General features: G+C 34.9%; 4 protein-coding genes across 7 annotated transcripts; 2 read left to right on the top strand and 2 right to left on the bottom strand.

Annotated features, from left to right (window-relative positions):
• Positions 32 to 3,348, top strand: LOC107629380 (cytochrome P450 71A1). The gene is made up of 2 exons (XM_016332160.2): positions 32 to 1,012; positions 2,619 to 3,348. The coding sequence occupies exons 1-2, from the start codon at positions 35 to 37 to the stop codon at positions 3,240 to 3,242; spliced, it is 1,602 nt and encodes a 533-aa protein (XP_016187646.2). The 5' UTR covers positions 32 to 34; the 3' UTR covers positions 3,243 to 3,348.
• LOC107629381 (protein POLLEN DEFECTIVE IN GUIDANCE 1) lies at positions 3,511 to 11,021 on the bottom strand. 2 transcript variants are annotated; one of them, XM_016332161.2, is made up of 11 exons: positions 10,107 to 11,020; positions 9,337 to 9,488; positions 8,978 to 9,081; positions 8,374 to 8,462; positions 8,184 to 8,257; positions 7,436 to 7,586; positions 6,307 to 6,474; positions 5,385 to 5,482; positions 5,154 to 5,276; positions 4,364 to 4,432; positions 3,511 to 4,266 (listed from the first exon to the last, which is right to left on the bottom strand). In XM_016332161.2, the coding sequence occupies exons 1-11, from the start codon at positions 10,741 to 10,743 to the stop codon at positions 4,066 to 4,068; spliced, it is 1,866 nt and encodes a 621-aa protein (XP_016187647.1). In that variant the 5' UTR covers positions 10,744 to 11,020; the 3' UTR covers positions 3,511 to 4,065. The 2 variants fall into 2 exon arrangements, with proteins under 2 accessions (XP_016187647.1, XP_020973351.1); XM_021117692.1 differs by lacking the exon at positions 8,978 to 9,081 and having other exon boundaries at positions 8,374 to 8,458; positions 10,107 to 11,021.
• Positions 11,466 to 13,229, top strand: LOC107629382 (manganese-dependent ADP-ribose/CDP-alcohol diphosphatase). Of its 3 annotated transcripts, none has more exons than XM_016332162.2 (2): positions 11,466 to 11,660; positions 11,960 to 13,229. In XM_016332162.2, the coding sequence occupies exon 2, from the start codon at positions 11,981 to 11,983 to the stop codon at positions 12,938 to 12,940; it is 960 nt and encodes a 319-aa protein (XP_016187648.1). In that variant the 5' UTR covers positions 11,466 to 11,660; positions 11,960 to 11,980; the 3' UTR covers positions 12,941 to 13,229. The 3 variants fall into 3 exon arrangements, with proteins under 3 accessions (XP_016187648.1, XP_020973349.1, XP_016187649.1); XM_021117690.1 differs by having other exon boundaries at positions 11,486 to 11,660; positions 11,854 to 13,229; XM_016332163.2 differs by having other exon boundaries at positions 11,486 to 11,660; positions 11,836 to 13,229.
• Positions 13,232 to 14,864, bottom strand: LOC107629384 (high-affinity nitrate transporter 3.1). The gene is made up of 2 exons (XM_016332164.2): positions 14,635 to 14,864; positions 13,232 to 14,054 (listed from the first exon to the last, which is right to left on the bottom strand). The coding sequence occupies exons 1-2, from the start codon at positions 14,762 to 14,764 to the stop codon at positions 13,555 to 13,557; spliced, it is 630 nt and encodes a 209-aa protein (XP_016187650.1). The 5' UTR covers positions 14,765 to 14,864; the 3' UTR covers positions 13,232 to 13,554.

Raw genomic sequence — 27,720 nt, 5'->3', positions numbered from 1 at the left:
AAAATAACTCTTTATATATATATAGCAACAAATTATGAAAAGCTTTGAAGGAAGAATGGCATCTTCATTCTCAGTTCTAAAGCAATTGCCATATGAAAAGTCCTCAACTCTTTACCTTTTATCAACAATTGGCGTCATTAGCATCTTTCTTTTGCTTAAACTCACAAGAACAAGAAGAAACAAATCCAATAATCTTCCACCATCTCCACCAAAGCTTCCCTTAATTGGAAACCTTCATCAACTAGGAAGATTGCCACACCGCTCCTTCCATGAGCTCTCAAAGAAGTATGGCTCTCTCATGTTCCTTCAATTAGGGCAAATTCCAACCTTAGTTATTTCTTCGGCCGACACGGCCAAAGAAATAACCAAAAATCATGATATTATTTTCTCAAGCAGACCTCAGGTAACAGCGGCGAAAATCTTTGTATATAGATGCAAAGATGTGGCGTTTTCGCCCTACAGCGAAGAATGGAGACAGAAAAGAAAAATTTGTGTTCTTGAACTTTTAAGTCTCAAGAGAGTAAAATCGTTTCAATCCATTAGACAAGAAGAGGTAGTCGAATTGGTTAACTCGATTCGCGAATCTTGCGCTACAAGTAAAGTAGGGAGTGTGATCAATCTTAGTGAGATGATGATTGCAGCATCGAACAATATAGTATCAAGATGTGTTCTTGGACAAAAATATGATGCCCCAAAAGATGGAAGAAGCAACAACTTTGGAGATCTTGGAAGGAAATTGATGAAACATTTTGCTGATTTTTGTGTTGGTGATTTTTACCCTAATTTGGGTTGGGTTGATGTTCTTAGAGGGCTTATTCCTGAATTCAAGACCACCTTTGCTGGATTAGAGGCATGTTTTGATGAGTTGATTGAAGAACATAAGAGGATGAAGAAAAATAATGAAGAACCATTATCTATTAAAAAAGATTTTGTTGAGATATTGCTTCAAGTTCAAGAAGATAGTGTTCTTGATTTTCAGCTCACTGGAGAAGCCATCAAAGCAATCCTAGCGGTTTGTGTTTCTCTCTCTCATATCCTTTTTTCCTTAGTTAAATTATTTATCTTTTTTAATTAAATGCCTTTAGAATATTTAGTTAAGGATATTGTTATTTGCATATAGTGATTAGCGTCTTATTATAATCCTTTAACGTTATGTTTTACTTCATAAGAGTTTTCTTAAGTTTCTAAATATTCAATACATTTGAAATTTAAAATATTTCAGTGTAAAGTCTTTTTTACTCTAAATGAAGCTTTCCCTTTTCTCAAATTATTAAAATTATATAAGTGAAAAATACTTTTTGATGAAGAATATCCAAAAACAAATATTTTGATCAAACAAGACAAACTATTTTCAAGGAAGGATCTCGACGATACCTCTCTAGTTGGCTCCATGTGAATTTTATCTCCATCCACCCAATATACAGCGCATGCATTTAAGTATATTGTCAGAACTACATGTGTTCATATATAAATGAGAGCTAGGAAGTAACATCATAAAGCATTTAATGACATAGTTTAAATAAATTTTTTGGAAAAAAAAAATCTTTTAGAAGGAAGGGATTAATAAAATAAAAATGAACATTTAGTCCCAATTAATTTTATAATTTTTATTAGGGTAAAATATAGTTTTTATTTTTGAAGTTTGTTAAAAATTTAAAAATATGTCTAAGTTTTATTTTGTTTTAATTTTGTTCTAAATTTTTTTTATTGCATCAAATGTACTCCTAACGACTAATTTCTCAAAAAAATTAAGACCAATTCAATAACAATTTTTAATATAAGCAAACCAGAGATAATTGTCATGTATTATTGCTGGATTAGTCCTAAATTTTTGAAAATTCAGCTATCAGAAATATATTTGATATAAATAAAAAATTTTAGAATAAAATTAAAACAAAATAAAATTAAAAATATTTTAAAGATTTTTGACAAACTTTAAAGATAAAAAAATATACTTTATCTATTTTATTATGTGAATTTTACTAAATTGATTTGAGTGGGACTAAATCCTATTTTTTCACTTTAGTAATTTTTTATTTTAGAAGCGTTTGATCCAATCATTTATTTTGATAAATAATTTTGGTTAAAAAGTTATAATTATGTATATAAACTAATAGTAGCTTAAGTTTAGATACATCGAAATGAGTATATAAAATTACTCTTATTTAAATATTTTATTGTTTTTACTTATTCTCTTTATCATTTATCTCTTTTATGAATAAGGTTACTAGCAGACAAAAATTAATCAACATTGTTTAGTTTTCCAAATTGAATTTTCAAAATGAACAATTAATTTGAACACAAAAGAGTCATGCTATTTAAACATCTCTAAAAATAAATATTTGTGGAGGAATGCTTAACAAAGTCTAATCATTTTTCCAATAAATATTTATAGATGAGTTAAGATTTCTAATAATTTTTCTTGCATGATTAATGGTAGAGCATATTATACTAGGTTTTGCATTAAGACATTTGTTAAAAAATAAATAATTCATTTTATTAAAAATTAAGAATTTCAAAATTATAATGGACTTTTTATTGATAACCTATTCACAAATATTCATTTTTATATTCTTAACTAAATGCCTGTTATTATTAACTCATTTTTATGATTCCAGGACATGTTTGTTGGAGGAAGTGATACTACTTCAACAACTCTAGAATGGACTTTTGCTGAGCTCCTCAAGAACCCAAATGTCATGAAGAAAGCCCAAGAAGAAGTAAGAAGAGTTGTGGGGAGAAAGTCAAAAGTGGAAGAAAATGATGTGAATCAAATGAACTATTTGCATTGTGTGATCAAAGAAAGTCTTAGATTACATCCACCTCTCCCTCTTTTAGTTCCTCGAGAAACATTATCAGGTGTGGAAGTAAAAGGGTACGATATTCCTCCAAAAACAAGGGTATTTTTTAATGTATGGGGAATTCAAAGGGACCCTGAGTTATGGGAAAATCCTGAAGATTTTCTTCCTGAGAGATTTGAAAATAACCAAGTTGATTTCAAAGGACAAGATTTCCAGTTCCTCCCATTTGGTACTGGAAGAAGGGGATGTCCTGGAATTTCATTTGGACTTACTTCTACTGAATATATTCTTGCTAATCTTCTATATTGGTTTGATTGGAAGCTATGTGATAAGAATGGTCAACTATTACATGACGTAGACATGAGTGAACTTTGTGGGCTCACTGTCACTAAAAAAGTACCACTTCATGTTCAACCCATACCATACTACTCTGTTATTTAGGATTACTTGATGTGTAAGATTCTTGGTTTCTCTCTTATTTGTGATAAGTTTCAAATTTGCATGTAATAAACTTTCTCCACTAAGGTTATCCTATTGCCTCCTAGTACCTTAAGCTTTGTTTAATGAAATTCAGTACTTCACTTTCAAAAACTAAAAGGACACCATGATCACTATCAGTTAAATGCATCTTCCACGCCAACTTCCATGGTAAACATTACTATCACCAATTCACCACACTAGATGCAGGAAGTACAAAAACTCTGACTTCTTATGAACCCACCTGGGGATTTTGACATTGCGCCTATAGTAAGCATAATTAAAGTAGAAATTTTTACATTTTATAAGAACGAATAGCACTGCATGTATGTTGCTTCTGTGAATTTGTGTATATCTGGCATATGGAAAGAGGCCAAAATAAGAAGTGTGAAACTAAATTTTCTTTGAAGGCAATTGGTATGGTCCAATATGGCAATGTATGAATTGGAGGGGTATAGAACTATAGAAACTCTGCTGCAGGTTAAAGGGATGGGATCATGCAGCCTATACTACAACCTTGTATCGTTATTCTGTATTCATCAAACTATGCCTCATCCTGGTATCAAAATTGCAAGGTGAAACCATTCATAGGCTCGTCTTAAGTTCGAAAAACCAAGAGATTGAACAAGAATTTTCTCCTGTATGTGCTAGTTATCAATGATGATTTGAGAATTGACTTCTCAAATCATCTCCCTGTGGTCATCTCATAGATGATCGGCGGGCACATGCATGGAGGCCTTCATGGCGAAGCACCTTGACTTGAGACACAAACTTTTTCCCTTTTAACCTAATCTGCATGAAGATGGTGCTTCCTCCTCCGGTTAACATACCAAGTGGCGTGTTTCTGCAGGCCCAAGCCAACAAGGACCTTAAGGCTTGTAAGCATAACATAAGTTATTGCTGTAAAAAGCAGAATCCAGAAAAGCCTCCATGGAAGGGGATTGGGAGGAATGTTTACAGAAAAAACTGGAGTCAGCACTCGAATAACCTGAGAACAAGCAATAAAGAAGTACATAGACATTAAATTAGCAACAAATAGCAAATTAGCAGATAAGAAATGCAGCATTTAAAACATTTATGATTACCACAGATGCTGGAGCAAGGGGGACAAAAGTAAGGTTTTTCTTCACACCCTCAGTTTGCATATTTAAAGTCTACAGATAAGAAAAAGAGTCAAGTGTCAGGCTTGTATTCTTAGGGAAAGTTCCATCATAGAATCAGCTAAAGCAATGTCATTGTCAAACAAAGTGTAAACCGACTTAAAGTTGCAGAATTATACATCATTCTTTATGCAGTAATAGTTGGCTTTCTCAAGTCTCAACTAAATAGCATATTCTTGCTTTCCAACAGGAAACACCATATGCAAATGCCTATTTATATAAAAAAAACCTTCCACATGGTAAAAGTATTCTCATTTTCTTTTTCTTTTATTACTTTTGGTAAAATATGGTAAACGTGTCCACTTATAAACTGAACTCACCGGAATTAAATTATAAATCAAAGAAACAATAATAAAAGAAATCAAAGTGACAAAATCAATTGAGAAGAAAAATGACCAAGTTATTTAGAGAGATTAAACCATATTGCTAGAAAGGATACAAAGGCATATAAAACCATATTGGATTCAATATCACAGTAAAGGAAAACATATTACAACAGAAAATCACAAAAGGAATTTGGAAATTGAATTATGGAAGGCTGTGGTACTTTCAGTGTATTATTGCTCATAAAGCCACTCAAATTCTCCACCCAATGAGGGATTTGAAACATATGCAAATTAACTATGCACAGCCAGCTGTTTAATACCTTTTTAATCAGAATAAACAACCAATAAGAGTACATGGATGATATGCACATAAAATCAGATGAAAATACCTGTTTACAGAGGTCTTCAAGGAACTCAGAGTATGTAGTGGGTTTGATGTCATTGAATTTAGCAATGAATGAATGCTTGATGATATCAATGATCATTTCACATACATAAACCAATAGAACATTCTGCACCATCCAAAATGTGTTAGGAGCAAGTCTCTGTCAAGAAAGAAAACTGATTCCCATATGACGAACTTAATAAATATCATGAGCTAAAATACTTTGAAAGCTTACACTAAGAAAACTCTCAAACCAGGGACCCTCTGCCTCCAGAATATTTTGAGCCAAAACAAATAAGATAAATGCCGAAATATGGAATCTCTCTATAGAATCTGCTCATCACCACAAGTAAAAGGGAAAAGAGAAGATCAGCAAAATAAATATGAAATCTAAAGAGAAAAAATGGTCATAGTGTGAATTTCAAATCCAGAACGAATCCTAGTCAAATATAAACAGTTAATATTTGAAATGCTTTCAGTCTATTACTATACACAACGTTTTTGTTATTGCCATTCTTGCAAAAATTATTTTGATACGAATGTGATAAGGGTATTATGGGGAATTAGGAGGTAGTTATTTAGTGAGTGGGAGTTATAGGACTATGGGTATAAATAAGGGACTATCACTATTTTAATACACAAGTGAAGAATAGAATTCAGTGAATGAACCTTGGTTTATTGTGGAGTCTATCTCCTAGGACTCAAGTCTCGAAGGATAAGGAATTTCAGATTCTGACAATCAACACAATACATCATACACCATTTCTAGATTTCTATTGTTAAAATATTCGTAGTCCCTTATTTATACTCATATTCCCATAATTCTCACTCACTAACTAATTACCTCCTAATTCCCCATAATACCCTTATCACATTCATATCATATTTCATTAAAGGTTCAAAACCCATACATAAAATATTCATTAGTGTTTGACCAACTTGACCCATTAAGTCCTAACAAAATTAGAATTTAAATCAAAGGGTAATCATGGACTTCAACACCAGAACTAACTTTTATTTTGCTTAAAAAGTGAGTTTTATTCATCATATTGTAAAACTGTTTGCATAATTTTCTACTTAGCATAGGAACTAATCATCAATATACCAAATAAGCAGAAATCAAGGGAAAAGAAACTCTAGTAGGCACAATAACTTACCAAAGTAAACCAAACTGTGTACATTATCCCTGCTGTACCGCTTAAACACATTGCTTTTTATCTCAGCAAAATTATTTGATACCAGCAAAGCGAACAATGCATTATTGTGAGCAACTATACAGGTTGATAGAGTGATTGCCTGAGCTAATAAGATAAAAGAATGAACAAGTAAGACTAGTCAAGGAACCAACAACCTCTGTTTCTTACTTTTGCTTACAAAGAATAAGATAGTTAACAAAACATCTGTGATTTTTCCCTTTTTTTTTTTTTTTTTTTTTTTTTTGTTTTGGGGGGGGGGGGGGTGGTGGTGGTGGTGGTGGTGGTTTGCATAAATTTGGGGAAGAAGGGATAGGGACATTTTGGTTCGAAGGACGTTTTAAAACAAATTGAAACTTTGGGGACCATTTTGGAGCAAAAAAAAGGCGAGGGACGAAAAAAAATTTCAGCCCCTACATTAGAGACCAAAATCATACTTAACCCTAATTAAAATTATGTTCCTAATACAACAACTATTCTAATCATACATATTAGAATAAAACCAATCAAATATTTCAACACTGTAAACGAATTATATATAAGCCTCATTTAAACATATCTCATTTACAGAACAAACGATTTGATTATCAACATATCTGATTTATATGCTCTGTGTCTACGTTCATAAGGGTATGTGTTTTATCTCAAATCGTTTATACGGTAAACAAAATAAGTAATATGACAAAAAAGGTAAATTATATTCAACTTACCTATTTTCGTAAATAAAATATTTAAAATACTTATTTAAAACAAATCCAGCATTGCATTATAGAAAGGTAATTTTAAAATTGAAAAACAAAAGATAAACAAAAGAATAAAGTACTGTTTTAATATAATTTCTTGAAACAAAACATTAGGCAAGTTTTATAATGACTTTTGGTTGTGAGCAACTATACAGGTTGATAGAGTGATTGCCTGAGCTAATAAGATAAAAGAATGAACAAGTAAGACTAGTCAAGGAACCAACAACCTCTGGTTCTTACTTTTGCTTACAAAGAATAACATAGTTAACAAAAGATCTGTGATTTTTCCCTTTTTTTTTTTTTTTTGAAGAATCTGAGAAAACAAAAGTAATTCCAAAGAGGAAGGATATTTGAAGCAGCAATAGCTAAAGATTCATCGGCAATAAATCTCCATATCCAGAATCTCATACTTTCTGGTGGACAACTTGCAAGTCCTTCAGCTGAATGAAAGAACGTTTGCAGTACATCCCCATTAAAACTTTGACATAATTTATCAAAAATCTGCAAGATCAGTCACAAACTTCCAGTGTAAGTTTCAAAGTGAATCACATTGATTTACAGCATTTAATCAATCAACACAAAGAAAAAGCAGTAGCAGATTTGATTATAATTCCAGTAGCTTTTGACTGGATGGTTAAATGACCAAAGGCCACCGATCCATGTTATATAACTATTACTCGTGTATTCCATTATAGAACATACATCCTGCTCTTTTTAGTTACATTTTCAATTTGCATAGCCCAAATTGGACCTAAGCCGAGGCAACACTATTATTTTTCCACATCCCTTCTTGCATATAAATTTTGAGCTTCCTGCCAATTGTCACTAATTCAGGTTTGCTACAAACAATGGTGTATGTACTTCTTTGGAAAGAGCAGGAATACTGCCACTCAAATTTGTGTTTATGAAAAATAAAAACATAGAGATAGCATAGCATATTGTCACTGATTTCTGACTTGAATTAGTTCCCTTCCATTGTCAAGCCAAGATCTTTCTCACATGAACATTCATCTTGATTGAAAATTGACAATATGGATCGACATATGGAGAACTACCTATTCCCTATAACTGAGATTTATGTATTACGAAAATGCTCACCTCTAAAACATTGTAGACCACATATAATTTGATTGTTCCTTGACCACGGATCATATGATATATTAAGCTGATATCTGAGGCAGCATGATTTTAAGGATGAATAGAACAAATTCAGTATATAGCATTATAGCTGATCAACACAAAAATTAATGATATAACATATGATCATAGGAGCAGAGAATCAGAAGACCTGTCTGCTGCAGAAGAATGACTCCACAACTCATAATAAGAAAGCAGCCAAAATCTGATAATTCCACAGCAGACAACCTCTTGAACTGCCTGCCACAAGCATGATAAGGTCAAATTATAATACTAAAATTGATGGACTATAACATGTTTTAAACTGAACACAAGAATTGGGATGAACAAGAGGATACTAATCAAAGTACAAGAACAAGTTGATTTTGTAGTAACAGAGATTGGTCTTATATTCAGCTGAAAGAGTCAGCGACTAAGACAGTCTAGATAAAGTTCAAAAATTCAGGGCCAATACCATATCCACTGTCTAACTGGATTTGGACCAACTGCTTAATCTAGGATGACACGGTTCACACATTCATTTCGTACTCATCATTCAAAGATCTACAGATATTTAAAGGCATTAGTAAGATTGTAATAGGATGGATTCTATCCAAAAAAAGATGATTGTAACAGATGGACACTGCCTAAATCACTAACTCAAATTGAAGAAATAAATGCTGCAGAATTTTGAATTTTCTATAACCTAAAATCCCACATGCATGCCCAACTAACATTTAATTTTGAGGGAAGAAAATTTTGTAAAGGTGACAAACCTTGTCTTTAGAAGCTTCCAAACGGTCAGCATGATTCTTGTTGGCATGATAGTTAATAATGAAAGAAATGAATCGAAGCAGACAAAGCAGCCAACATCAATAAGCTGCAATTACATTCTGTGTTTGAGTTGCCACAACAGAAAATGCACTAGTAGAATATGCTACTATATGTTAGCAAGGGTAAGGGAAGGTTTAATGTTTTTCATTTTTCCCTGAAACTTCTGAGTTTATTCCAACTATTGTGAAGGTAATATAGGCAGCTAAACCAGGAACACATATCCATAAACGACAACACAAAACTATAACTAGAGTCATTTCAAATTATCTTCCCATTTTCAATCGAGAAAAAGGAAGTGTACCAATTCGCATCTCCATGGCAAGCGAAAGATAGTGTCATAGACTCTCTCTCGTTCTTTTTCATTTCCAAGTGTTGTTGTACTCCGTAAAGAATTTCCGTTGTGCATTTCTTCCAAGAAGTACGATAGAGGAGATTTATCCACCAAAAATACATCTGACTTAACAAAATAAAACAGTTTTAAACAAAATATCACCACATGTTATTAATTAAGCCAAAGAGAAGACACAGTATTCAGCAAAGGAAAGCAAATATTGCTTCACATTAAGAACTGTCACACGGACTGCCAGATTAGTTTCAATACATAAATAACCAGCTAAAGTATAATAATAGAACAGACATAAAAATATTTATCAATGTCAAAATAATTTACTCTCATATACAGATATCAGTCAACGCTCAAATGGCACTGCATTAGCCATTCCATCGATCAACTGTATGTACCCTTTGGAAGCCAATGCAAAGTTTAGTTGTATTGTAACAAAAATCACAAACGAAATTGATTCAGACATGTAATATTATACATTGGTTTGGATTCAGTTTGAGCTCCACCATAATTGAAACTGCATGAAATTTGTCATCTAGTATTTTCCATTTTTTGTCTGCTTAACACCTCATATTATAATCATGCATGCAAAAGTTTTTTAAACCCTGTTTCATTGAAAATACAATTTTCATGGTCCTCATTTCCTTCAAATTGAAAATTCAATCCATATCATGAAATATAACAGATGCGACAATGCATGCAGAAGATCAAGCAACAATCTCACTCACAATTCGGATCTTCTACCATGACATGCCTCCAATCCAACGATTCCACAGTCTCCAACTTAGCAACACCACCGTTCCGATCATTCTCATTCGTCAGCTTTGGCTTCTCAGTCGGACTCGCCTTCGCACCACCATCATCCTTCCCTCCGCCGTCAACCGCCACAGCAGCTGAATTCGCTAAATCCTCAGAGCTACCACTGTTCACAGCTCTCTGCCTCAGTTCACCAAAATTAAACCCCGTCGCCGGACCAGTACAAACGCTCGCCGCACTCTCCTCTTCCTCCACCAACGTTACGCTACCGGTGGAGTAAAACTTCCGAGCCACGAGCTCGAGCTCGAATCCGTTGCAAGCGCTTCCATTCTGAAGCGGAAAATGCGGATCGGATGTAACGGAATCCGAATTAAGAGTTCTGGAATCCTCAACGAAGGAACACGGATCAGCACCCTTTACAAAAGAAGATTCTAGAAGCTTCTGGTCCTTCTTCTTCTTATTCCTTCTCTGCTTGCGGCTCTTCTGCGTCGTCGTCGTTTGCATCGGGTCTGATTCTGCTCTGTTGATCGGAACAGCAGCGTCGTCGTCGTCGTCACGGTGGCGGAGAACATCGAAGGAGAGTTTTCTGCCAGCGGTTCTCAACGCCATCGGAATCTACGAGAAGCGTTGGTGAATGAATGGGGGTAAATTAGGAATTTTGTAATTTGCATGTGAATTGAATTTTGAAGTCTTTATTATGGTTTGGGAAGAAGAATCGCGTTGGTAGCGTGTGTGATAGTTTATGAATTATGATATGATGAATTGATTGGTGTGTGAAGGAAACAGAGACGCTCTGTTTTTCGTTTGTTCACTTGTTTTGTTCCTTTGCTCCAAAGCAGAGTCCAGCAGGACTCGTTTCATTCGCGCTTTCCCATTCCTCTGCTTTTGTGTGTGAGCGTTTTCTTTTTGGGTAAGTATGAGGAGCCAATGGAATATTTATACAATACAATGGAAGTTTAGAGAGTATTAGAAATATAATTATTAATGTTACCTTTTCTCATCAGTTGAAGCTTTTGGGATGAATGATATCATGCATGGTATTAGAGCGCTAAATTCGAAAGATCAAGAGTTCGAGCCTTGGTGAATCCCAAAATCAGTTTAAGCTTTTATTATTGCTAGTACTCGGATGGTTATTCTAGATAGTATGAGAGATGTTCATTTTGAACTCAATAGCCCATTGTACAAATAATCCATTGTCTCCCTAGCAAGATCCTTTCTTTTTTAAATTTTGATTTACTCTTATTGTTTTATAAGAAATGAAAATTAAACATTCATGAATTCGTATTATAAATTATTTTGATTTTTTATGTACCGATAATACTTCTATGAACAAATGTGAACCAAAACTAAACTAAAACAAGTGGCGCTCAATAATTGATGCAAAGTGAGTCGAGAGAAAGAGAAAGAACTAGTCACAACTCGCAACTCAGAACTCAGTAACAAAAGAAGAATCACGTGATTCTCCCGAATTCCAAAATCCAAACCCTGACGAAACGAAATCCAATTCATGCGTTCATCTTCTTCGTGTAAGTTCCAATTCTTCATTCCTCTCTTTCTAATTTCTATATTTAAAATCTTATTTGCAATATTCTTCTGTAGCTGCCTCATTTCAGTAGAAAAAAACGGAACCCTGTTCTAGTTTTACGATAATTTAGGGACAATTGAGCTAAAATCGTTAATTAGAACTGTATTCTGTGTTAGTTTATGTTCTATTTTTAGCTCGGGAAGCTTCATCTTGAATTTGGAGGGTAAATTTTAAGCATTAGTAATGAAGACCATGGTTCTGAAAATTGGAATGGCTTTGTTCTTGTTGTATGCATAATAGGAGCTTGCAGAGAGGTCTACCATGGGATCTCCTAGTGGACTAGCCACAGTGCAAGGGAGACAACCTCTATTTTCTTTTGGATTGATTTCCGATGTCCAGTATGCTGACATCCCCGATGGTCGCTCGTTCCATGGGGTTCCGCGGTATTATAGGCATAGTATTCTTGTTTTGCAGAGAGCAGTTAAAGAATGGAATGCTCTTCAGAAGCATAAGTTTGTGATGAACTTTGGAGATATAGTTGATGGGAATTGTCCAAAAGATCAGTCTCTAAATGCTGTAAAGAAGGTTGTCGATGAATTTGCGAGGTTCAGGGGACCCGTATATCATATGATTGGCAATCACTGCCTGTACAATCTTCCTCGCAGCAAGTTACTTCCAATATTGGAGATCCAAAGTATTGATGATGGATGTGCTTACTATGATTTCTCGCCAGTACCAGAATATAGATTTGTAGTTCTGGATGCCTTTGACATCAGTGCCGTTGGTTGGCCTAAAGACCATCCAAGAACATTGGAGGCCTTGAAGTTTCTGAGGGAGAGGAATCCGAATAAAGATAAGAACAGTCCAAGAGGGTTGGTGGGCCTTGAAAGAAGGTTCCTTATGTTCAATGGAGGCATTGGAAAGGAACAAATGGAATGGTTGGACAGGGTTCTTCAGGATGCAATGAAATTGAAACAGAAGGTGGTGATATGTTGCCATGTGCCTCTGGATCCTGGTGCGACGGAGTATGAGGCATTGTTGTGGAATTACGATGAAGTGATGGATGTGATACACAGGTACAATTGTGTGAAGGTTTGTCTTGGAGGACATAATCACAGAGATGGGTATTCCATTGACTCTCACGGGGTCCATCATCGAGTTTTTGAAGCTGCTCTAGAATGTCCTCCTGGCAGGAACGCATATGGAAATGTCGATGTCTATGATGACCAAATATCACTTGTTGGAATCGACAGAATTGAAAGTATAGACATGCAATTTTAATCCTGATGGGGATTTGTAAAGACAATGTATTGATGTTAAGAAGAATAATAGTAGTTTAGTGCTGATTTATAGAGTGATCTTGTTTGAGTCCTTCCCACAGGGAATTTTCTATTGAAAGAAGGTGACCCCGCCATGGTTTGTTTTTTCAGAGGCAAGGATGCAACCTGCACAAGCAGTAAGCATGATTGAAGGTTACCTTAGACATTATTTACCTTTGAAATGTAATTGCTGTTGTAAAACTATTGCACACTTTTGCTTGAGATACATTGCATTCACATTTTGCATGGAATAGTGACCAAATGACCCGGCTTTTATTATAGATTCTGAATTACCTCAAATTGTAGACCTTGTTTAGATTTGCATGGTTCTTCCCTATCTTCCTCTGTTTAATATGTTAACAAATATTCATCCTCTTAAAAGTGCCTCAGATGTTTAAGAGGATAAAAACAGGGCCACTTGTGATTATTTATAACTTATCATATGTTGTCCCTGTAAGCTAAGACAATGAATTAAGCTATGCACTCTCTTCTGCGAAGCATTTCTCTAACTGCAGACCAAATACGTAGCATCTATAAGTATAACAGCATGCTTTGGATTACTTGCATATCACGTAATCACTTTTGCTCTATAGAAGAAGCAACCTTTCCTTTTCTCTTCTCAATATAGAAGAACACAGAAAGTGCCACCACAGAGAAAACACTAAAGCAAACAGAGGATATGTCAAGTGAGGTATGTTTTCCAGTGACTCCATTTATCTCAAACAAATTGGTACTCTTCTCGTTCGTGGTTTGACCATATGCCACTTCCATGTTGTTTTGATCATACGCGTAGGCGCGTATGAAGTAAGTGGCCGTGGGGACGTCACGCCCAATGGTCCACTCAAAGCTTTGCGTTGTCTTGTTGGAGGCATCGTAGGGCTTCCAAACAATCTTATGCTGGCATGTCTTGTCCCTGGAGAGATTATCCTCCGTCTTTCTCCACGGGCGGTCATGTTGGCTAACCAGCGCATAGCATAGCTTCACCTTGATGGTCTTGTAGGTGGAGTCTATTCCATATGGTTCGGTCTTGTTAAGAGCCCATGTTACAGTGATTTTGTCCACTCCGGCATTAAGAACTGCATTATTTTGGTACAACCAATTCAAGTAGAATTTAGCATTTTTGAACAAGAAAAAAAAAATTGCTGAATTTAAGTTCCATTATGGTTTTCATTATATTTACTTTGTTCCAAGGTGTTCTTAGTATAGCTAGAAAGAAAAGGAAAGTGGTAAACATGTTATCAGGACTAAACCCCTTAACTAAACAACAAATGTCTGGTTAAATGAAGTGATTCATTCAACACATAGTTCTCTTAAATAACATCTTGATTTTGAGTCTTGAAAAGAAAAAAAAGGTAAGAACTGAATAGAAAAATTCAGTATTCAACTGCAAAATGGTATAGAAATTAGTACATGAACAAAAAAAAATATGACTACTCATGTGAAGATGTCTTCGGACAGCGATGATAGCTAAGGTGTTGATATGTATTATATTAAACAGTTTAACCAAATCATCTAACCATTTCTAACTATTATCTTTACATGAAGATATCTTCATGTGAGTAGTCACCGTGAAAAAACTATGTGACCAATACTAGGAGCAAAACTTTTTTTTGACGGAGAAATTTGGAAGTAAGATAAAGGTTTTCATTTCATTACCTTGTACCTCCTTGGGGGAAGCGGTGACAACAATGGTTCTTTGTAAGGATGAGAATAGAACACCACCATAACAAGTTTGTGCTAAGCAACAAAGAAGGAATGATGCTACCACAACCCATTGTGATGCCATAGCCGTGAATGAAAGTGAGTGAAATTGGTGATCTCAATGGAATGCACTTTAGAAGAGTTCAATTGCTTGTATATATACATTAAGGCCATACCTATCTTATCCAAGTTAAAATATTAGATTGAAACTTGATATTCGAGTAACGCCATACATTACAAGTCAAGGAATGAATTTACTATTCAAGTTGTTAATTTTAGTGTCCCTTAAGCATGTTAAAGGGTCATCTTAGCAATATCTAGCACAAGTTTATTATAATTCCCGAGTTTGATTAGGATTTAGGAGGATATACTTAGACATTTGCAGAATTTGGTACATTTTTAAAAACATAATTTATTTGTTGACTTCGTCATTCATTTATTGTTTAGATCATTGCCTTTATGCTAAATTGGTTTGGAAATTTCTGATTTTTAATGATGCTGATAGAGACTTCTTCATGTTAGATCATAAACAAAAACATTATTTTAACATTGCCGGGTTTTTTTCACTTTACTGGGTTGTAGAGAACCTAATTTAGAAAGAAATTGTAAGGACCTAAAAGAATTTTGGACTCATGTCAATAAGTTTTATTTTGGATTGTATGGGCCCAAAATAAAATTTAAGACGTACTAAAGTCATATATGATAGTTTCAATATTAGGTCCAAAAAAGGAAGAAAGAGTAGCTGGTGACATCATAGCTGCACAAAACATCTTAGTCGTTCATAACATATTAACATAGTGGATTCATACCCAAAAAGTGGCATGACAAGCTCTCAAATCGACTTCTTCTTGTTGAGAAGAGTCGACCGAAAATTTTGTATTAACTGTAAAATTATCCCGGGAGAGAGTTTGACAACACAACATAGGGTGCTCGTCATGGATTTTCGCGTTGAGAAAAAGTTGAGGAAAAGACATCATACGAAGAACCCAAGGACGAGGTGGTGGCGGATGAAAGGTGAGGAACAATGAAGCTTCCTAAGACGGGTAGGAGAAGAGGCAAAGTGGGATGGGAATGGAAGCGCGGAAGAGATGTGGAGGGAGATGGCAGAAGTTATTAGAAGAACAGCAAAAGAAAGTTTTGGTGAATCTAAAGGAATAGGACCAAGAGACAAGGAGTCCTGGTGGTAGAATGTGAGTATACAAGAAAAGATAAAGATAAAAAGGGAATGCTTTAAAGAGTGGTCTTTATGCCGCAATGCAGATAACTGGAAAAAATATAAGGCGGCTAAGAAAGAGACAAAAGTTACTGTAAGTGAAGCAAGAACAAGAGCATATGAGGGTCTCTACCAGTCTTTGAGCACGAAAGAAGGAGAAAAATGTATATATAGAATCGCAAAGAGCCGAGAAAGAAGAACGAGAGATTTGAATCAGGTTAAGTGCATAAAGGATAAGGATGGAGAGGTGTTGGCTCAAGAGGAGAAGATTAATGAAAGGTGGAAGAGCTACTTCTACGAGTTATTTAATGAGGGACAGAAGACTCTTCCGAGCCTTGGTCGATTATGCACAAGGGAAGAAGATCAAAACTTTGACTACTATCGAAGGATTCGAGACTTCGAGGTAAAAGAGGCTCTAAAGCAGATGAAAAATGGCAGTGCAGTAGGACTTGATAATATCCCGATTGAGGTTTGGAAGGGTCTTGGAGAAAAAGGCATCAACTGGTTAACCAAGCTTTTTAATGAGATTTTAAGGTCAAAGAAGATGCCTGATGAGTGGAGAAAGAGCACATTGGTACCTATCTACAAGAATAAGGGGGATATACAAAGTTGCGAAAACTATAGAGGGATTAAGCTTATGAGTCATACTATGAAGTTATGGGAAAGGGTAATAGAACGGAGGTTGAGAAAAGAGACACAAGTAACAGAGAACCAATTTGGATTTATGCCGGGCAGATCTACCACTGAAGCGATATACCTATTAAGAAGGATGATGGAGAGGTATCGTAGTAATAAAAGGGATCTACATATGGTGTTTATTGATTTGGAAAAAGCGTATGATAGGGTACCAAGGGAGGTTTTATGGAAGGTTTTAGAAAAGAGGAGAGTAAGGATCGTATATATTCGGGCAATTAAAGACATGTATGATGGGGCCACAACTAGTGTGAAGACTCAAGGTGGTGTGACAGAGGAATTTCCTATTGGTATAGGTTTACACCAGGGATCATCCTTAAGTCCATACCTTTTCACATTAGTCGTGGAAGTACTCACAGAGCACATCCAAGAGCCTGTGCCATGGTGCATGCTTTTTGCCGATGATATCGTCCTTATGGGAGAGTCAAGGGAAGATTTAAATAAGAAGTTGGAGTTATGGAGAGAAGCTCTAGAAGTGTATGGTCTGCGCATAAGCCGTAGCAAGACGGAATATATGGAATGTAAGTTCAGTCTGAGAAGGGAAAACCCCAATATAGAGGTGAAGATTGGAGAAAACATCCTACGAAAAGTTAAAAGTTTTAAGTATCTTGGGTGCATCATACAGGATAATGGAGAGATTGAACAGGATGTAAATCATAGGATCCAAGCAGGTTGGTTAAAATGGCAGAGTGCATCTGGTTTTATATGCGACAAAAAAGTGCATTTAAAACTTAAAGGTAAATTCTATCGCACCGTTATAAGACCGACTATGCTGTATGGTACGGAGTGTTGGGCGGCTAAAGGGGAGCACGAACATAAGCTGAGTGTGGCAGAGATGAAGATGTTGAGATGGATGAGTGGTCATACGCGATTGGATAAAATAAGGAATGAAGATATAAGGGAGAGAGTTGGAGTAGCACCCATTGTGGAAAAGATTGTTGAATCGCGTCTCAGGTGGTTTGGACATGTGAGAAGAAGACCGATAGAACATCCAGTCAGGAGGGTGGATGAGATGGAAGATGGATAAAGGGCGAAAGGCAGAGGAAGACCTAAGAAGACCATCCATGAGGTGGTCAAACGAGATCTACATGTAAACGGTCTCTCTGTAGACATGATACATGACAGAGCACAATGGCGTCGTTTGATTCATGTAGCCAACCCCACTTAGTGGGACAAGGCTTTGTTGTTGTTGTATTCATACCAAAAAAAAAAACATTAACATTGTGGATGCCGTCTAGTGGGGATTAGAACCTCCCCTTGAATAGAGAGCACATTCTATGATAGTCATGTTAAATACATATTAATATTAGAAAAAAGGACAAATAAGTTTCTGACTCTTTTTTCTGTGGATATTTTCGTTTTTGACCATTAAAAAATACTTTTAAGTCTCTGATGTCCTTAAAAGTTGGACGGATCAGTCCCTCCGTCCAAATGCCTCCGTCAGACCCAACGAAAAAGTCTGACGTGGCTCCCGTAATGTTTGTCACGCAAACACGTGGGTCACGCGTACGCGTTGCCTGACAGACTTCCCTCTCACACGTACGCGTCGCTATGAATTCAGCAAATCCTCATTTCTTCTTGAATTCTCCACTTTGCATGTTTTTTTTTTCATTTCTTTCAAGTCATTCTTACTTTCAAAATTTTAAATAACTCAAACAAACATATCAATACATCGAATGGAAAAAAAATAAATTAAATTTAGCAATTTAATAGCCTAGAAAGCATGTTTTCAATCATTAAGCACACTTAGGAGAAATTCACAAAAGTTTATTTTTCTCCCATTCGATGCTTTGGTATATTTGTTTGAGTGATTTAAAGTTTTGAAGGCAAAAATGGCTTGATAGCAAGTGTGCTTAAAGATTGAAAACATGCTTTTTAAGCTATTAAATTGCTAAATTTAATTTACTTTTCTCTCATTCGATGCCTTGATATGTTTGTTTGAGTGATTTAAAGTTTTGAAGGCAAGAATGGCTTGAAAGAAATGAAAAAAAACATGCAAAGTAGAGAATTCATGAAGAAATGAAAATTTGCTGAATTCATGGCGACACGCGTGACAAGCATTACGGGACGTCAGACTTTTCTGTTGGGTTTGACGGAGGCATTTGGACGGAAGGACTGATCCGTCCAACTTTTAAGGACATTAGAGACTTAAAAATATTTTTCAATAATTAAGAACAAAAATGTTTACGAAAAAAAAGGTCAAGACCTATTTGTCATTTTCTCCTAATATTATGGATCCAACAACAATACTAAGATACAAATATATAGATTTTTATTTATTCTTTCTTAGATTTTATTATCCAATATGTTTTGTATGTTGGCGTGATATATATGTTCTATAACTAGAACCCCATCTATAAATTGTCCATATTTGATGATATTTGTTCCACAAAATTTGTATCATATTCTCATATGAAAACATCAGCGCACAATAATATATTTGAAACAATCGTAAGCACCAATATAAGGTTGCAAGTTGCATCCCCTAGAATTTTAATTGTATTTGTAAGTTTTTTTTTGTATATTTATTCTTCTTAAATTATTTTATTGTAGTTAAATACGTACATCCATACATACGTGCATACATGGGTTAATTATTATTGGGTAAAAATTTAGGTGCAGGTAATTTTATATGATGTTGATAATTAAGAGTCATTATATAATAATTTAGTCAAATTTATTAAATTATTTAATAACTTTGTTAATAGACTACTGCATACACAAAGTAAAATTCAAACTAAACTGACCACTTGATTAACCTAAGTTTATTATATTTTTTTTAACTTAACTCGTTCGTACATACATACATATATATATGTTGAGAATTACATGTAGAGAAGAAGTTGAAAGCAGAGACAAACACACCTAAGTATAGAAGACATAACTAGCGGCCACATCCAATCATCTCATCAACAATCAATATTAACCAACTCTTTATTTTTTTCACAAAAAATGTTGGCCCCTAAAATTATCTTGGGTTTTGCTAGGAAAGCAACATACTCACATTTGATTGGATTGAAATTTTGTGAGCTAGAGCAGGTGTTGTTGGTGTAATAGACTCAAATGAGAACAAAGAGAAACTGCAATGAAAGTGGTAGTAATTGATTATAGAACAATTAGTATATTACATTATGTGTGTAGAGACTATATCTTTTATACTCTCACAAGGCATGCAAGTCATGCACTCTCACTAACAAACTCCCGTAAAAACTCCAAATGGTTTTGCTAGGAAAGCAACATACTCACATTTGATTGGATTGAAATTTTGTGAGCTAGAGCAGGTGTTGTTGGTGTAATAGACTCAAATGAGAACAAAGAGAAACTGCAATGAAAGTGGTAGTAATTGATTATAGAACAATTAGTATATTACATTATGTGTGTAGAGACTATATCTTTTATACTCTCACAAGGCATGCAAGTCATGCACACATACTAATAAACTCAAAACAAACTCCAAATATATCCGTTACAGAACTCTCTTTCTCTCAACGACTAGGAGATATTCCTATAGCCCCCCGCAAACTAAGTGGGTTCTTGAAGACACATGCAGTTTGTCTCGGAAGTGTTCAAAGCTAATTAAGGACAGGGGCTTCGTCAAGATGTCTGCTACCTGAGACGAAGTTGGGATATGAACCACATATAGCTGCTTACTCGTGACTCTGTCCCGAACTAGATGAAAATCAACCTCGAAGTGCTTCGACCGATTGTGAAGAACCGGATTTGCGTCAGTATAACAGCACCTAAATTATCGCAAAATATCGTAAGAGGCGCTGCAGAAGTGACACGAAGTTGTTGGAGCAACTTTTGCAGCCACATTATTTCTGAGTGGGTGTGTGCGAGCGACCGAAACTCCGCCTCAATGGATGACCGACTCACAGTGGATTGTTTCTGGCTTGACCATGACACCAATTCGAACCAACATAGACACAAAATCCACTGGTGGAGCGCCAATAGTCAAGGTCATTCGCCCAATCGCTATCTGAAAAAACCAGTATACGAAAATAAGTATTTGGTGTGAATAATAGGCCATGAGTGGCACACCCAAAAAGATATCTTAGTATGTGCTTTGTGGCAACCCAATGACTTTGGAGAGGTTTTTGCATAAACTGGCTAACACGGTTCACAGAGAAAGTTATCTCTGGATGTGTGAGAGTGGCGTATTGGAGACTCCCTATTATAGAACGGTAAAGGGTGGATTCTCAAAGAGGTCATTCCCTTTAGAAGTCAACTTTTTAGAACTGAGCATGGATGTAGGGACAGATTTAGCTTTATTCAACCCCGCTCTTTGCAAGAGATTAGTTATATATTTGGCCTGTGACACATGAAGAGTGTTTTTAGAGGGATACGTGACTTCCAACCCCAAGAAGTAGTGTAAAAGGCCAAAGTCTTTGAGGAAAAATATAGAGTTTAGTTGTTGCACCAAATCTGCAATCTCATCATCATTAGATCCTGTAATAATAATATCATCCACATAAACTAATATAAAAATGCTTGATATAGGAGTAAAGCGGGTAAAGAGAGAAACATATGATCTAATGTTAGTAAAACCATATTTGAAAAGGGTAGAGCTCAGGGTAAAGAACCAAGCGTGTGGCGCTTGTTTGAGATCATATAATGCCTTGTGAAGCCTGCAAACGGAGTTGGAATTAGTGTTATTAAAACCTGGAGGTTAGTTCATAAAGACAAGCTTGTGTAATTCTCCATTGAGAAATGCATTGTTGAAATCATACTGTCGAAGTAACTATCTTTTTGAAAGAGCAATGCTTAAAACCACCCATATTGTAGAGGGTTTGATTATGGGACTAAAAATTTGATCATAATCCACGCCTTCAGCTTGACAGAACCCCTTTACCACTAATCGTGCTTTATATTTGATGATGGAATTATCAGGGGCTGCTTAATGGTAAATACCCACTTATAGCCGATAATAGTTGCTTGTGGTGGTGGTTCCACAAGTATCCAGGTATTATTTTTTACCAACGCATCATACTCATTCTGCATGGCTCTAGCCCAATGAGGACTTGACAAGGCTTGTTTTATTTTCTTTGGGATCTCTTATGTAAGGTCTAAAAAGGTGTTGTGATAATGTTTTTGTGGTAAGGTATCTGTTTTTGACCGTGTGGTCATCGGGTGAGTATTGAGTGATGAGGGGTGAGTGGGGAGTGTGGTGGTGAAAAGGGAAGAGCAATCTCTATAGCTCCAACAGGAATAGTACCAGGGGTTGAAGGATGTAGTGAGGAGGATATAGGATTAATATGCACGGGAGTGACGGGTCCAGGGGAAAGTGTAGATGTAAGTGTGAAAGCGTGATAACATGTATAGGCAGAGGGTTAACAGAGGGTGATGAATTAGAATATAATGGAAAAAAAGAAAGAGGGTGTTAAATAATAGTTGACGGTGGAGAAGGAGAACCAAGTTTTTGTAGAAAAAGAGTAGGATAAGGGAAAGAACCTTTATCAAAGAGGACATTCCTTGCAATATATATCTTGCCACTAGGAGATAGGCACTTGAATCCTTTGTGTTGGGGTGCATACCCAATAAAAACATATTTCTCAGACCAGTAGTCAAGTTTGTGTTTATTATATGGTCTAAGATTCGGATAGCAAGCACAACCAAGGATTCGAAGCATAGAGTAATTTGGTTTGATCCCATGAAGAAGTTCATATGGAGACTTGTGGTGAAGAGTAGGAGAGGGTAGGCAGTTGATAAGAAAGGTTGTTTTGAGGAAGGAGTCTTCCCAATATTCAAGAGGTAGTGAAGCAATGGCTAAGAGAGCAAGACCAATTTCAGTGATATGTCGATGCTTGCGCTCAACAACTCTATTTTGTTGATGTGTGTATGGACAAGCAAAATGGTGAATGATGCCATTAGTTTGTAGATGTTATTTGAACTGGTGTGAGATAAGTTCTCGTCCATGATCCGATTGAATGGCTTTTAGTTTGAGTCCAATTTGGCGTTCCATGAGTGTTTGGTATTGAACAAAACAATTATAAACTTGTGCTTTAGAGGAAAAGAGATATAAACACGTATAGCGTGTAAAGAAATCAACAAAGCTCACATAATATTTGAAACCCAAGCGGGACAAATAAGGGATTGGTCCCCAGACATCTATATGAACTAATTCCAAAAAAAATTATACAATATATCAAAAGATGGAAAAGGTAAGGAATGCATTTTTGCTAACATACAAGCATCACATAAACCATTGTTAGGTATGGAATTATTAGAGGTAGGCAAATTACAATGTTGAAGCACAATTTTTATAATATTAGAAGACGGATACCCAAGTCTACGATACCACAATGAGTAGGTGTTGGCGAGGGAAGCTAACAAAGAGTTAGGAACTACAGGGGAGGGTAAAGAGCCAGGGATCCGTATATCTTGAAAAACATAAATGCCATGCCTAAGAAGTCCTTGGAGTAGTATTTCCTTGGATCCCTGTGATTTGACAATGCAATAAAATGGGTGAAATAAAAAAAGACATTATTATCAAGACAAAACTTAGAGACACTAATAAGATTCTTAGCAATTTTAGGTGCATGCAATATATCCTTTAATTGAAAAGTTCTTTTAGAGGGAAGATGTTCAAGAATGGAATTACCAATCGATTTAATGGGAACACCATTACCATTGGCAATAAACAATTGGTCATGGCATGTATATTCTGAAGAAGAGATTAGGCTCCTAGCATCAGATGTGAGATGATGGGACGCGCCTGTGTCATGGTGCCATCTTGAATCAACGGCGATGGATGGCGTTGCAAGGTATGATTGAGGTTTATGGAATGAGGATGGTGGTGGTGGTGGGTAAGTGGTTGATCGATTCTAAGTTTGAGATGAAGATGCACCATGAAAATTTTGATTGAATCAATAGTAGCAAGAAAGCACAGTATGTCCAAAATGGTTGCATAATTGGCATTGCATGTGAGAACCTTGTTGCCAATTTGATCTTCCGCCTCACCAAGAATAGCTACCACGGCCTCGGTAAGTTTGATATCCTTGAGAATATGATGGTTGAGTGGGTAAGGTAGATTGAACAAGGCTTGCTTGAGCATCTCCGAAATGTAGGTTCTTGTATTTTTCAAGAAGACTCTCATGAGTAATTATAGATGCTTCGGCCTCCCCTACGGTGAAGGCATCGGGTTTCGATGTAACCAGGATGATGTATGAAGTGTATTCCTCAGGAAGGCCAGCACACAAAGCATCAATGTGTTCTTCATTAGTGAGATTGCAGCCAATGGCACAAAGAGAGTCTACCAAATTTTTTTATCTTGGCAATGTAGTCAGAGACAGAGAGATTGTTTTTTTTTTTTTTGAGTCTATAGTTGAGCCTTGTATTGCTTGATCTTTGTGCGTGTTGAGGCAGCAAAATATTCTTGAAGCTTGCTCCAAACTTCATGAGCGAATTGGCAATCCACCATGCGACTTTTGAAGGACTCGTCAATGGAAGAAAGAAACCAAGAAACTAGAGAGTAATCAATAGTATGTCATTTGGTGTATGCAGCGGAGATAGTGCCTCAGCGGAATCAAATTGTGCAGGGACTTTTTCAGCAAAGAGGTGATCTTGGAACTTTTGCCCATGAATTGTAAACAAAGCTAATTGTTGCCATGTGATGAAATTCTTTTCATTAAGTTTATCTTGTAAGGGTACAAGAGCACCTTTTGTGGTTGAGAATGTGACAAGAGCCATGAGAAAAAGAAGAATGAATGAAAGAAAGAAAGATCTCCTGAATCAGTGACCTAGCTCGATGATACCATGTTGGTGTAATGGACTCAAATGAGAACAAAGAGAAACTGCAATGAGAGTGATAGCAATTGATTATAGAACAATTAGTATATTACATGATGTGTGCAGAGACTATATCTTTTATACTCTCCCAAGGTATGCAAGTCATGCACTCTCACTAACAAACTCACGTAACAAACTCCAAATATACCGTTATAGAACTCTCTCTCTCTCTCTCTCTCAACGACTAGTAGATATTCCTATAAACGTCAATGGTGACGGCGATATGCTATGCATATAGTTATTGAGTTACAAGCATAGGGAAGAAGGCACAGCGGAGATGGCAACAATGGTGCCTGTAATGAACATGAGGCCCGGTGGCAAATATCTTGGCTCTTTCACCATACGAGTCTTGATGTTATTGCCTTGGTTTTCTGCGATGACGTAATGTTAAGGAGACAATAAAAAATTAATCCAAACAGTCTTAGTTTGTCTTATTTAGTATTTATTATAATTCTAGCAATAATTAATGAATACTAAATAAAGTAAATTTGGACTTTTTTTAGCTAATTTTTTTATTATCAAAATACATACAATATACATACTTGATGTTTCTTTTCAACTTGCTTTACCATTGCATGTCTATTAATTGTCGAATAAAAAATACTATTTATATACATAAAATCGATCGTCAAATTAATCAATGTATATTTGTTTTGTAGACATTTCTAAGGGTTTTAAATTTTACAAACATAATATTAGTATATATGGTCTCTTTATGAGGAATTATATAATTTATAATTTTTGGTTAGGTTGGATCTCAATGCACCATTTTTACTGATCTTTTTTACATGAACTACTTCAAAATTCTCTACTGAAGAAACTATTGGTAATTAAGTTGAAATTTTGCAATAATAATTCTTCTCCTAAGTTCTAGACTAGCTAGCTAAGGTGGATGCTACGATACTAAATTAAATTGCATTATTTTTCCTTATTTGCACCACTAGAATATTTCATATTATCGACAGATTTTAGCGACAGTTTTTATTTTTAACAACGGTTATTAATATTAGTGACGGTAAAAATTTGTCACTAACAATTTTAAAATCTGTCACTAATTAATTAATTAATTTCAAGAGACTTTGTTTTGTGGAATTTATTGGGTTACTCCAATAATTGCTTCTTTAATTAATTATTTTTCCAGCTTAGTGCTATTCTACTAGACACTCAAAATCTAAAGGCATCTACAACGGTAAAAGATGAAGAGGCAGTGCAGTTGCTATTGGTTGGGTCAGCCAAAAATTACAGATATACCCTTTATTATCAATGTGAGGTTCATGTCTCTCTTTCAGGTGAAAATTCCAAATTACAGATATTATTATCAAGTTTATGCAATTAAATTTTTTTTTTCTTTTGTTGGTTGCATATATAAAGTGATGCAAGACCATAAGGCTGGTTCTTTTGTTGAAGTTCTAACACATAACAACGGAAAGCCTCCTAAGGAAGGTAAAAATATCATTATCATACACCACAAATCAAACACCACATCCTATTTTATCTTAAGCAATATTTTTATGAAATTTTTTTTGGAAAAGTCTAGGGCCAGTAATTTTGTTAAATTTTGGCCAACATGTAATCAGTAAAGAAAAGTGAGCTATTGGATGAAATCTCACACCATTAAAACCATCATTGATGGCTATTTAATGGCTACAAATCACAAAAGTTGCTGGCCCGTAGCATTCCTCATTTTTTTTATGGATTAATGATAAAAAAAATAGTCCTTAAAATTATACATAAATCGATATAGTCTTCAAAAAAGATTCAATACCTTTATTTTGAAAGAGTCTAGCAGTGAAAACAATACAAATATCCAACACAAGAATAATATGGAAGCATTCACAACACAATATGGCAGCAACTATAACAAGCAAATATAGCAAGTAAAGCAATAACAATAACACATCGAGATTTTAACGTGGAAAACCCTCTCAATGTGAGAGGTAAAAACTACGAGTCGTCCAGACCAATGAAATAGCTCCACTATAATCAAATGAGGTACAAGAATGAAGAATAAAATGAGAGGAACACGCAGTTCAAATTTCAAACCGATCCAACGGTGAACAAATGAGAAACTATCATTTGAAATTTACTGCTTTATATAAAAACAAAAATTTTATTTTTTCTCTTTTCTCTCACTTGGTAGCTACACTCTCTCTCTCAAATTAATCCCAAAATTTAAATAGAATTGTGACACTAAAGTGTAAAAATACACCCAAAAAATTAAATTTGGACCTCGCAAAAGAAAAAAAGAAAAACAACATATTTTTGGGTCTAAGAGATGCTAATATGAGTCAAATTATTTTTATTAATTTTTTTTTACGTGTGACTATTAGCTCCTACCGTGTAAAGTAAAATCTGTGACATATAATATTCTTAACATGTCATATGATACTTAATTGACTCATATTTAGGTATATAATTTTGGGAGACCGGAAGTAGTAATTAGCAGCAGTAGTGAGTGGCCGATGATAAAGAATAAAGGATAAAATATATATTTTATCTCTAAAATTTAGTAAAAATTTTAAAAATATTCTAAGTTTTATTTTATTTTAATTTTGTCTTAAAAGTTTTCGATTTGCATTAAATATATTCTCGACGGCTAAATTTTTAAAATAAATTAAGACCAATCTAATAATAATACATTAAAATTATGTTTGATTTGCTTGTATTGAAGGTTGTTCTTATGAAATTGTTGTTGAACCGGTTTTAAATTTTTTGAAAAATTAGCCGTCAAGATATATTTGATGCAAATAAAAAACTTTTGAAACAAAATTAAAATAAAATAAAATTTAAAAATATTTTTAAAATTTTTGTCAAATTTTGGGGATAAAAAACATATTTTATCCAAGAATAAAATTGTGAAAAACCAGTATATATATATATATATATGATTGGGACGTGTTACTGAATAATGGAATAAAGCAGCTAAGCAACATTAACAACATTAGCGAATAACAAAACTGTTTTGATAAAACCAAATAGAAATAATTGAGAGACAACGACGCCTATCATTAATATTCGTGAGGTGGATTATATAGTTATTTATTGGTATATTTTATATTATTTATTGGATGTAATCTTATTTGAACCATTATTGAATACTTTCATAATCTTTCAACAAGAATTAAAATCATAGCGTCATATGTTGGGGATTATCCAATATATATATATTGTTTTAATTTCAATTTATTTGTCATAAAATTATTTATTTTAAAAATTAGATTGATAGATAGAATTACATAAACGATATATATATTTTCAGAATGTTTTTTTTAATACAAAAAATTCTGTCGGGCTTGAAATATAAATTTTGTCACGGGTTTTGTTTTATTTTTTTATTTTACTTTTTT

The sequence above is a fragment of the Arachis ipaensis genome, chromosome B03 (genome assembly GCF_000816755.2).
Source record: "Arachis ipaensis cultivar K30076 chromosome B03, Araip1.1, whole genome shotgun sequence".
NCBI classification, from domain to species: domain Eukaryota; kingdom Viridiplantae; phylum Streptophyta; class Magnoliopsida; order Fabales; family Fabaceae; genus Arachis; species Arachis ipaensis.
Note: the sequence above shows the minus strand (reverse complement) of the source record. Positions and strands in the feature narration are given on the sequence as shown.